This window comes from Bufo gargarizans, chromosome 5, assembly GCF_014858855.1.
Source record: "Bufo gargarizans isolate SCDJY-AF-19 chromosome 5, ASM1485885v1, whole genome shotgun sequence".
In the NCBI taxonomy this organism is placed as follows: Eukaryota; Metazoa; Chordata; class Amphibia; order Anura; family Bufonidae; genus Bufo; species Bufo gargarizans.
The window spans coordinates 198,714,420-198,727,551 of NC_058084.1; the positions used below are offsets into that span (position 1 = coordinate 198,714,420).

Below are 13,132 nucleotides of genomic sequence, written 5' to 3' on the forward strand. Positions count from 1 at the left end.
GAAGCCAGATTGTCTGTTACGGGACCTCTCTCCTCTGCCTGGGTGCTGGGCCTAAATATATGCCAATGGACTGTTGCAGTGGTGGCTGACGTGAAGCCTCATTCTCTGCTATGACATGCAGACTAATTCTCTGCTGACATGAAGTCAGATCCTCTGTTACGGGACCTCTCTCCTCTGCCTGGGTACTGGGCCTAAACTTATGAAAATGGACTCTTACAGTGGTGGGTGACGTGAAGCCTCATTCTCTGCTATGACATGCAGACTAATTCTCTGCTGACATGAAGCCAGATTGTCTGTTACGGGACCTCTCTCCTCTGCCTGGGTGCTGGGCCTAAATTATGACAATGGACTGTTGCAGTGGTGGGTGACGTGAAGCCTGATTCTCTGCTATGACATGCAGACTGATTCTCTGCTGACATGAAGCCAGATTGTCTGTTACGGGACCTCTCTCCTCTGCCTGTGTGCTGGGCCTAAATTTATGACAATGGACTGTTGCAGTGGTGGGTGACGTGAAGCCTGATTCTCTGCTATGACATGCAGACTGATTCTCTGCTGACATGAAGCCAGATTGTCTGTTACGGGACCTCTCTCCTCTGCCTGGGTGCTGGGCCTAAATATATGCCAATGGACTGTTGCAGTGGTGGCTGACGTGAAGCCTCATTCTCTGCTATGACATGCAGACTAATTCTCTGCTGACATGAAGCCAGATTCTCTGTTACGGGACCTCTCTCCTCTGCCTGGGTTCCGGGGCCTAAATATCTGAGAATGGACTGTTCCAGTGGTGGGTGACGGGAAGCCAGATTCTCTGCTATGGGACCTCTCTCCAATTGATTTTGGTTAATTTTTATTTATTTAATTTTTATTTTAATTCATTTCCCTATCCACATTTGTTTGCAGGGGATTTACCTACATGTTGCTGCCTTTTGCAGCCCTCTAGCCCTTTCCTGGGCTGTTTTACAGCCGTTTTAGTGCCGAAAAGTTCGGGTCCCCATTGACTTCAATGGTGTTCGGGTTCGGGACGAAGTTCGGATCGGGTTCGGATCCCGAACCCGAACATTTCCGGGAAGTTCGGCCGAACTTCTCGAACCCGAACATCCAGGTGTTCGCTCAACTCTAGTCATAACCCGTGACATACAAGAATATTTTTGCACAGTAGTGTACTAGAGTATGTGTGTGAAATGTGTGGCTGAGGGTTGAACTGGGCAGTTTGCTACAAGAGGAAGCTATTATGAAAATCTATTGAAATTGTGTGCAGTTAATATGATAATATGACAAATCATAATTCTGCAGTCCTCCTACTACAATTAATATCTGTACAGCCCCATTTGATCATTAATATATACAATTCAGTATAAGTAAATTATATAATAAAGCACTGTACTGTCTTATGGTTTGCTAAGGGTACTTTCACAATTGCGTTTTTCTTTTCCGGCATAGAGTTCCGTCACAGGGGCTCTATACCGGAAAATAACTGATCAGTTTTATCCCCATGCATTCTGAATGGAGAGTAATCCGTTCAGTTTGCATCAGGATGTCTTCAGTTCAGTTGTTTTGACTGATCAGGCAAAAGAGAAAACCGCAGCATGCTACGGTTTTCTCTCCAGCGAAAAAAACTGAAGACATGCCTGAACGCCGGATCCAGCATTTTTTCCCATAGGAATGTATTAGCGCCGGATCCGGCATTCAGAATACCGGAATGCCGGATCCGTCGTTCCGGCATGCACATGCGCAGATCGGTAAAAATTTGAAAAAATGTACAAGACGGATCCGTCTGTCCGCATGACAAGCAGAGAGACGGATCCGTCCTTGCAATGCATTTGTGAGACGGATCCGCATCCGGATCCGTCTCACAAATGCTTTCAGTCAGCGGCAGATCGGCGGATCTGGCGGCCAGTTCCGACTGACGGAACTGCCCGCCGGATCACACTGCCGCAAGTGTGAAAGTAGCCTAACATGAGCTTCATCATCAAGGATAATTTCTAACAGCTGCTTATGACCAATGACATAGTCTGTTCATGATGTGTATAATCACCCATGGGACTTACATACCTTGTATTGAGTAAGTAATATCAATTATGTATTTCAGCGATTGATACTTTTTTGCAGAATTGTGTTTCAGATATCAGTGGCTATAGGTCTATAGTCCATCATCAAATAAAGGATAGCTGACTATATTAGGACTGACTTTCAAGCAGTGTAGTTTTGCACTTAGACAAATCTGTATTACGTAGTTTTTGTCAGGGTTATTGATATGTTTGATGGGAGAACGAACACAGCCTGCAGTGCTATTCTTGCCATAATCCTGAAGAAAGCTTGATGTTCAAACGTGTGTCTGGCCCATCTACCAGGCATCAAGGTGACTTCCGCAGATGGGTACCTAACACTCATATACCGCCTCTCTTGGACTTTCCCAAGCCTACAATTTCCAGGGCAGTGTAGGGACTAGCTACATTTATACTCTGCTCAGAAGTCCCAGATAGATGGGCATTGCTCTGTCTAAAAGATGCGCTACCCTCAATATATACTACAAGAAAATTTAGACTAGCACATTCATATTCATAGTCACAGGTGCATATCCATCAAGCAAACATGATTGATAAAAAAAATGGCTGCACAACATTTCACATACAAACAATAGAGCAGAGAAATGGGGATCATTCTAAATTAATGTGGTATTATACCTACTATAAATGGAAGCCACCTTGACGCCTGGTAGATGGGCCCGACACACGTTTGATCAAATATGTGCGCTAAGAGCTTCCATTTTTCCATTTATAGTAGGTATAATACCACTTTAATTTAGAATGATCCCCATTTCTCAGCTCTATTGCTTGTATGTATAAAGTTGTGCAGCCATTTTTTTTTTATCAACCATATTTGCTTGATGGATATGCACCTGTGACTATGTATATGAATGAGCTAGTCTAAAATTTATTGTAGTAAAGCCCAAACCGGGACAGTGATAGGGGAGTGTCTATATAATTAGCTGGGAGGGAGGAGCTATAAACTAGCTGGGCGTGGTTAGGGATGGTGCTGGAGCTGTGCCAGAGAAAGGGTTTGGTTGGATATAGCAACAGGTTATGAACAAACCACAGTGATTTGTTTACATGGTGAAAATGGTTCAAAAGAGTCCAAACTGAAAAAAAAGAATAGGGAAGATGTACATGAGGTAATCAACTACATGAGCCTATCTGTTAAAAACTGTAGTATTCCTCCTGTAGTGGGCATATTACCAACAGCAATTTCAGTGCAACTCGCTGATGACTAAACCTTATTGTGTAATCTTATCCTAATCCTTGCCTTGAAAATATTAATCATCTATGAACATGTCTTAAAGGACTCCCTTGGAATAAGTATATTTTTCTAATTGTAAAATATCATTGTCTAGATTTATTCAAGCTGTAACTATCGAGGATTCATCTGAGATCCATTTATTAACTGTTCATTTTCTGGCTAAGAGTTATAGTATAGATGCTTTGTACAATTGGATTACTTCCATACTAGAGTTTATGCCAGTCATAGTCTAGTCCAGTACTTTAGGAAAATATCAGTAAGTATCTCAAAAGCATTTATCATGTTGTTGAGGCCTCATGCCGCATTTTTATTGATCCCAGTAGAAATTGGAAATTTTGTCCTCAAAATGGACAAGAATAAGACATGTTCCTAAATTTGGGGGATATACACAAACATGAAGAGTTTGACTACTTCGGTGAGTGCTGTCCTTCATTCTTTATGGAGCAATTTTGTTTGGATTATCTGGGATAGAGTACCACTTTTGGTCTCGGTAAGCCCGCATCCGTAATGCATACATCTCCAAGCCACATGCAGGTTATCTCTGTGTACAGCAGTGCCATCCGTGATCATTCTATGTGTTATATACTGATTTAAATTATACCACCAAAGGGGTGGTGTAAAGAAGGGAAGTGAGTCCAACAAATCAAACATTTGCCTCAATTTTAAATTAGGTGCCACTTAAGCCAAGCTCCTCAAATTTTAGGTTATTATTCTTTTTTTTTTTCTAGTTTAGATATACTATAATTAACAAAACATGCCACATGAATCTGTCTGCTAGTAAGGCTAATTTCAAACTAACGTTAAACTATACGGCAGGCTGTTCCTCCAGAGTTCATATCTGGCATAGCTGGAAAGGTCCAGAGCACCGCCAGACCCCATTGACTATAATGTTAATGGCATTAGAGCCGGGATTCGGCTGGATGAAAAACTATGCTTCCAGACGATTTCTGGCACTCATGCCGGATCCGTAGTGGGGTCCATTATGGTCAGCGGGGAGAAGCAGTATCCAGCTATGTAGGATAGGATGGGCTGTTCCTCTGCTGGAATAGTCTGCTGTATAGTTTAACGCTAGTGTGAAACTAGCCAAACTTTTTTCAGTTGCTGTTATTGGTAGTCCAGAATTAAAGTCTGTTTCCTCCTAAATTCACATGCAAAAGCATTACCACATATGTTTGGCTGTGCCGCAAAATATAGGACGTGCTATACTTCGCTGCAACATGCAGACCACAGACCCGTTGAAGTCAATGGGTTCACACCATGTTGCAGCACGCACCCGGCCGGTATCTGTGTTTTCTGATCTGCTGTTTGCGAATCACAAACACTTAGGCCCCTTGCAGACGAGCATGTCCGGATTAGGTCCTGATGCGTTGCGTCTGTGATCAGGGAAAATCGTGCGAGTAGGTATGCAACTGCAGTCAGTTTTGACTGCAATTGCGTCCCGGTGTTCAGTTTTTATCGCACAGGGTGCAATGCGTTTTGCACGCGCGTGATAAAAAACTGACTGTGGTACCCGAACCCAGACTTTTTCACTGAAGTTCGGGTTTGGGTTAGGTGTTCTGTATATTTTATTATTTTCCCTTATAACATGGTTATAAGGGAAAATAATATCATTCTAAATACAGAATCATTCTAAATACTAAAATGTGGCTTTAGGGGAAAATAATACAGTAAATTGACTTTTATCAATTTACTTACATCATCTCCTAGAAACCATGTGTTAAAATCGCACCATTTCCGCACTTGCTTGCGGATGCTTGCGATTTTCACGCAGACCTATTCACTTCTATGGGCCTGCGTTGCGTGAAAAACGCTGAATATAGAACATGCCGCGATTTTCACGCAGCGCACAAGTGATGTGTGAAAATCACCGCTCTTCTGAACAGCCCCATTGAAGTGAATGGGTCCGGATTCAGTGCGGGTACAATGCGTTCACCTCTCGAACACATTGCGGAATTCTCGCCCATGTGAAAGGGGCCTAATGGTCATGTGAATGCCCCCTAAATATGTTTTTTTTATTTTTTATTTGCCATCTATCAGATTATTAAAATTTCTGTTCATGTCTTAGTTCTTGTTTCTTTAAAAGATGAATCCCACATTCAGTTTGTCATCAATGGTACCAAACTCCTGTGCCTATAAAAATATATCTCACAACTATAGTAAAAAGTCAGATTTAACAATCTCTAAAGCTGCTGTAATGACTTTCAGCCTTAGTTACCTTTTGGATGCATAATTGCCATTAAGGGCAGTGAGGAACAATTTGTGTATCTCTCCTAACTATCCCAGAATGAGAGTTAAGGGAAGGGCTGCAAGTTGATTTTGGGCACGACACATGTCGCACACCCAAGTATCACAGTGTAGCAGGGCTGCGATAAGAATGAATGGGGACGAAGTGCAACTCGCACGTTTGCTGCGAATGCAACACGCGAATAGCAAAAATCCAGCAGTGTTGTATTTTTTGAGATTCACATGTCACCGTCATTCTTATGGCAAACCTGTTACACTGCAATATGTAGTGTTGCATAAAAAATCGCAGTGTAGTCTATTTTTAGTGCATTATCCAAATGGTAGATAGGTAGGTAGGTAGATAGATAGATGTGACTGTCTGTAAATGTAGACTTACACTGTCTGATAATCGGGCATATTATCCAGAACGAACGTTCCTCTGAATGCCACGGATGACCCAATGAATGAACAAAGCCCTCCTGCATCGGGTGATCCTGCTTTTCATGCAAGCACACTAATTATCATTTCTGGCCAGCAGATTGTGCTTTCTAAACAGCGATCTTCTGCCCAGAAACAATGCAGCTCTATGAGGACGAGTGATCGTATTGGTGATCCCTCGTTCTCATATTGTGGAGGTGATTTGCTACATGTAAATGCAGCGGTCTCCTTCACTGAACAAGCAGTCGACTGTCAGGAAGGAACGCTTCCTTCACAGCAATCAGCTGTACATTGGAGCGTCTAAACCTGCCTTAACTCCTGTTCACTTGTATGGGAGTAGGCACAGCCCAGGATAATGCCAGAAATTTTAGACCAGCACATCTAAAGTAACAGGTGCACATCCATAAAGCTAAAATTCAAACAGGAAACAAAATATTACAATGGTACTATACCTACTATTCATGAAAACTGGAAGTTCTTCATGCACATTTTTGATCAAACGTGTGTTTGGCCCATCTACCAACTTTAAGGCGGCTTCTGCAGTTGGTTACCTAACACTAAAAGAACTGCTTCTTCTGGGGCTAATTTAAGCCTACAATGTTCAGGGCGGTGTAGGAACCAGCTATATTTGTGCTCTGCTTAGAAGCCCTGGGCAGATAGGCTGGGAGTGTTTAATCTAAAAGGAGGCAGCTACCCTCCAAACATACTGCAAGAAAATTTAGACTAGCGCATCTAAAGTCACAGGTGCACAACCATAAAGCTAACATGCAAACAAAATATGGCAGCTCTGTTTACTTGCTCGCCACAGCAATTGCAGTGGTGAGCAGTTGTAAGTATGGTGTCCCTATTCACTTCTATTGAACTGCTTCATCTGTTCAAGTGAATACTACAGAGCCATCCCATAGAAGTGAATGGGGAAGCCATACTTGTAATTACGCTTGCTCACTACTGCAATTGTGTATACTGTACTTCATCTAGTGCCAATACAGCTGCTGAGTGTACTAAAGTAACTTTATCCTAAAGGGGTTATTGAATACTAACACTTACCTCCCAGAGTGGCTGAACCTTGGTGGAGATCATACTTACCTGGTCACCACCACTGGGTTTGGTTTCTTTTGCTCCTGGGTGCCCCTGTAGCTCAGAAGTCAATATCCGTTGACGGGGGCATATGTGATCGTAGCAGCCAATCAGATGCTGCAGTGATGACCTGCTTCTCTTTCATCAAGTGATTGTTTGTCATGATGCAAGGGGAGCAGTTCACTACTGTGGCCTGTTATTGGCTGCAGTAGTTGTGCCCCCCCCCTTTCAATGGATGTTGACTTGAGTGTGATAGGGAGAGGAAAAGCGTAGGAGCAACAGAGACGGAACCCAGCAACGGGGACAAAGTACGTTAAGTATGATCACCACACTGGGAGGTCTATGTTAATGTTGGGTAACCCCTTTAAAGTCTTGAAGTTTTCAAAAAACTTTTGGTATGTCATAGGGACATATCAAAAATTTTGATCAGTGGGGTTCTGAGTACTGAGACCCCCACCGATCTCTAGAACGAAAGGAGAGAAACATGTGCACTGCATGAGATGGGCTCCATAGAAGTCTATGGGCACATATCGATTTCAAAGTGCAGAATATGTGCGCTTCCCTCCCCTTGTTCTAGAGATTGTGGGGGTCTCAGCACTTAGACCCACACTGATCAAAATTGTCTCTATGACATCAAAAGTTGTATGAAAAGTTAACGAGGCTTATATTCATTGTGGAACAAAATATTTACATTGTATTACATTTTCTTCCAGTAAGAAAACAAAAGCACAAGCTCCTCTTCCGCCAATACAGTCTATTACCAAACCACGAATGGAGCACATGTCATCTTCAGAGTCCGAGGGAACGGGAAACCAAAACTCGGACGAGTCTAAAGAAAATCTTCTCCATAGAAAAGTGGAACTCACAATATGTTTACCAGATGTGCAGGAAAAACATGTCACTGTTGATGGCAGGTACAAATGTGTTTATTGTATTTTAGCAAATTGCTGAATATCAGTATAATGATCTGTTCAAATCTGGGTCAGAGCCTACATTTGAAAATGTGGTCAAGTCACATGCATTTAGTGTGTGTTTCATTCCATTAAAGCAACGGACAGTACGACGGAAATCTTATGTTATTGTGTTTGAGTTCTACTCCTACACAGTGTTACTGTTTAGAATAGCACAATTTGCAAATCCACAAAGGTTACTTTCTCCGATAAGATGCTCAGTGAAAAAAAAAAAGGCCCGAAGTAAAGATGCTTTTACACCATAAGTATTAATGGCAATTCCTGAAATAGCGCCAGACAGGGTGTTCGGTGAAGTCACCGACTCTCATGGGCGGGGTTTAGTCCTGCCCTAGACGTTTTACTGGCTAGAGCAGCACTAAATCCCGCCCATCAGTGCCGGTGACGTCACCGGGCTTCCTGGCAGCCCCATGGAGAATCCTGGTACGTCAACGGATCTCCAAAAAATGCCTTTGCACTGCGCGATTTAGCGCAGAGCAAAAGAGAGAATCGGAGCATAAACTGCTCCGATGCTTAAGTCAGGGGGGCTGGCGGGGTGAAAATGGAGGTATGTCCGGGTTCAGATGGTTTCACACATACAATTTTGCTACTTCAATTTTTGATCCAGAGTGGCTCCAACAGGAAGGCAGTGTATAAGTCCTTGCTTTATATTTCACGGTCCTTTTTTGCAATCCACTCCTGGCTTTGGTTAAAAAACTGCATGAAAAACTGCCAAAAAAACTATGTGTGAAACCACTCTTAAAGGGGTTGTCTGAGTTATGAAAAAAAAAATAAGGTAGCACTGAAAATCTGATGTACAGTATAACTGAGCTAAGCAAGTTTTATGCAAAAAAAAAAAAAAAAAATATATATATATATATATATATATTTCCACATTTCCCTGGTTCTTTTCTGGCCCTTTGTTTGCATGCAATAAAAACAATCTCTGCCCCTCCCCCTGTTCTGCTAAGGGAGTGAATACAAGAGCTGCCCTGAGTGACATGTCTGCCTGCTGGGAGACTCTGCAGAATGATGTATGTGTAGGACTACAAGTCCAAGCTGTATAATGACACTGCTAAGGGAGTGGATACAAGAGCTGCCCTGAGTGACATGTCTGCCTGCTGGGAGACTCTGCAGAATGTTGTATGTGTAGGACTACAAGTCCAAGCTGTATAATGACACTGCTAAGGGAGTGGATACAAGAGCTGCCCTGAGTGCTGGGAGAATCAACAGCAACTTGTAAGTGTAGAACTACAAGTCCTACTTGTATAATGACACTGCTAATACACACAGGATCTTCCCCCTACCTTCTTGTGCAATGCTCTCTCTAGTATGTCAACTCCAGTGCCCATCATTGTCTCCTCACTGCCTGCAGAGCTACCCAGTCTGTGCAGCTGAAGGGGTTAAGAATCCTAGGGGAGAGTAGATGACAGTGAAGGTGGGGGGCGTGGCCAGCACAATGACATCTCGTTTACAGGCTTGTAAACGACCTTTATCAGAGCAGGGAGAGAAGCTGACATCACAGGTCATGTGACCCTCAGTGAAATCTGAGAAACCAGCCACTGGAAATAAAGTGAGTTAATTGGAAAGCTGTTAAATTTGCTTAGTTAGGGCTCTTTCACACTTGCGTATTCCTTTTCCGGCATAGAGTTCTGTCATCGGGGCTCTATGCCGGAAAAATCCTGATCAGGATTATCCCAATGGAGAGAAATCCGTTCAGGATGCATCAGGGTGTCTTCAGTTCAGGACCGGAACGTTTTTTGGCCGAAGAAAATACCGCAGCATTCTGCGCTTTTTGCTCCGGCCAAAAATCCTGAACACTTGCCGCAAGGCCGGATCAAATTAATGTCCATTGAAAGGCATTAATCCGGAATCCGGCCTTAACCACTTGCCATCTGGGCCATTTGCCCCCTTCCTAACCAGGCCTAATTTTGCAAAACTGACATATCTCACTTTATGTGGTAATAACTTTGGAACGCCTTTACTTATCCAAGTCATTCAGAAATTGTTTTCTTGTGACACATTGTACTTCATGATAGTCATAAATTTGAGTCAATATATTTCACCTTTATTTAAGAAAAAATCCCAAATTTACCAAAAATTTTGGAAAATTCGCAATTTTCTAAATTTCAATTTCTCTGCTTTTAAAACAGAAAGTGATACCTCATAAAATATTTATTACTTAACATACCCCATATGTCTACTTTATGTTGGCATCATTTTGGAAATGTCATTTTATTTTTTTAGGACGTAAGAAGGCTTAGACGTTTAGAAGCAATTCTTACAATTTTTAAGAAAATTGCCAAAACCCACTTTTTAAGGTCTGAAGTCACTTTGTGGGGCTTACATAGTAGTTACCCCCATAAATGACCCCATTGTAGAAACTACACCCCTCAAGTTACTTAAAACCGATTTTACAAACTTTGTTAAGCCTTTAGGCGTTCCATAAGAATTAAAGGAAAATGGAGATCAAATTTTTTAATTTCACTTTTTGGGCAGATTTTCCATTTTAATCCAATTTTTTCTTTAACACATCGATGGTTAACAGCCAAACAAAACTCAATATTTATTACCCAGATTCTGTTGTTTACAGAAACACCCCACATGTGGTCATAAACTGCTGTATGGGCACACGGCAGGGCGCAGAAGAAAAGGAACTCCACGTTGTTTTTAGATGCCATGTCCCATTTGAAGCCCCCTGATGCACCCTTACAGTAGAAACTCCCAAGAAGTGATCCCATTTATGAAACTAGGTGATAAGGTGCCAGTTTAATTGCTACTATTTTTGGGTACATATGATTTTTTGGTCATTCATTATAACACTTTATGGGGTAAGGTGACCAAAAAATGGGTTGTTTTAGCACAGTTTCTATTTATTTATTTTTACAGCATTCACCTATATAGCGTTTACCGCTATAGAGCAGATTGTTACGGACGTGGCGAAACCTAATATGTATACTTTTTCTTATTTTTTAAAGTTTTACACAATAATAGCATTTTTGAAACAAAAAAATTATGTTTTAATGTGTCCATGTTCCGAGAGCTATATTTTTTTTATTTTTTGAGAGATTTTCTTATGTAGGGGCTCATTTTTTGCGGGATGAGGTGACGGTTTTATTGGTACTATTTAGTAGGACATACGCATTTTTGATCACTTGGTGTTGCACTTTTTGTGATGTAAAGTGACAAAAATTGCTTGTTTTGACACAGTTTTTATTTTTTACGGTGTACACCCGAGGGGTTAGGTCATGTGATATTTTTATAGAGCTGGTTTTTACGGACGCGGCAATACCAGATATGTCTATTTTATTTTATTTGTTTCACTTTAACACAATAATAGCATTTTTAAAACCATAAAAATGATATTTTAGTGTCTCCATGTTCTAAGAGCTATAGTTTTTTAATTTTTTGAGAGATTTTCTTATGTAGGGGCTCATTTTTTGCGGAATGAGGTGACGGTTTTATTGGTACCATTTAGTGGGACATACGCATTTTTGATCACTTGGTGTTACACTTTTTGTGATGTAAGGTGACAAAAATTGCTTGTTTTGACAGTTGTTCACCTGAGGGGTTAGGTCATGTGATATTTTTATCGAGCTAGTTTTATCGAGCTAGTGTTTACGGACGCGGCAATACCAAATATGACTATTTTATTTTATTTTTTCTATTTTTAACATTTTTTTTTTCCTTACTTGGGGAATTTTTTTTTTTACATGTGAAACCTTTTTTTATTTTATTTTTTCAACACTTTATTTTTTTATTTTACACTTTTCGTCCCCCATAAGGTCATACAAGACCTCTGGGGACATTTACTTCACTTTTTCATTTTTTTTTTCACTGTTGATTTCTCCTGTAACTGGGGCTGACATAGTAGCCCCAGTTACAGGAGAAATGCACCCCCCCCCCCCCAGAGAGGCTGTACAGCGTAATGCTGAAAGACCTCACACAGCTCCTGCACTCTCCGGTCCAGGCAGTCACATGACCGCCGGGCCGGAACAGGAAGCACATATAGGCCTAAGGAACATAGAAAGAACAAAAAAATAACTTGGATAACCTCTTTAAGCAATGTTCGTACGGGATTTTTTAGATGGAATTTTCTGCCAATATTCTGCACCAAAATCTGCACATAATACACCTCCCATTGATTTCTGTGATGTTCCAGAAACAGATGAGGTGAACCCATACTTGTCAGACTGTGGATATGCCATAAAGTTCTCTAATGGAAATACCCTTTTAAAGTCTTATATGTTCAATAATCGGATTATGTAAAATATTATGTAACTAACAATTTTGCTGCACTATTTAGGAGTGCAAGAGAAAATCTAATTTGTGGCAGTTCTAACTTTTCCACCTGATTCCATTCAGTGACATGTAAATACATGGTAATCTGGAAAAAGAGTTTCTTTATTAGAAGTTTATGTAATCTAGAGCATGGGTGCTACAAAACCACACCTTGTTTCTTAATATCATAATTGTATATAATGTGTTCCAGTTAAATGCAAACACAATGTACATTCAGGTTGCAATGTTCCAAGGATTTCTAATTTAGTAGCTAAGGCACTAATCTACATGGCATGTCCCGGCACATTGGACAATTGTCACTCCTGTACAGTGTATATGGCAAAAAGGTCTATGAATATGTTAATTAGCTGTATATTGCCATGGCACCCCACAAGTATGGCAAGTTGTACCAGACCCAGGATATAGTTAGAGCTAGGAAAAATAAGGTAGAGAAACGTTGGGATGTTGCCTTTTTAAGTGCATCCAAGAGATTAGATAGATAGATAGACAGACAGACAAACAGATGGCCCACAACTTGGCAATGGTCCCTGACTTAACTAATTGCAGGGGCCTAAACCTAATAGGGAAATGTGAGTAGTCAGACAGAAAGAGGTCAAAACCACACAGGCAAAGGCAGGACTGAATCAGAATCCAAAAGCTGGTCCAATAAATATCAGAGTGAAACCAGGAGATAACGTCTCGGTGAGGTCACAAACTAGCAGAGTCTAATACCAACCAGTGTCCAAGATCAAACAAGGTCAAATAACTAGCAGAGTCAAGTTCAGAGTCAAAGAGGCAATCTCAGTATACAATGGCAAAGTCAGAGAAACAGGAAAAAGGTCAGCAATTCAGAGGAACAAATACAAAACTAG

General features: G+C 41.2%; 1 protein-coding gene across 6 annotated transcripts in view; it reads left to right on the top strand.

The window, feature by feature from the left end:
- The window catches only part of LOC122938416 (protein cordon-bleu-like), a 503,795-nt gene that overhangs the window by 186,541 nt on the left and 304,122 nt on the right, over nt 1–13,132 (top strand). For all 6 annotated transcript variants that reach the window (XM_044293907.1, XM_044293906.1, XM_044293905.1 and 3 more), the window contains one exon: nt 7,746–7,946. In XM_044293907.1, the coding sequence (XP_044149842.1) occupies nt 7,746–7,946 (201 nt within the window). The remainder of the gene's footprint in view (nt 1–7,745; nt 7,947–13,132) is intronic.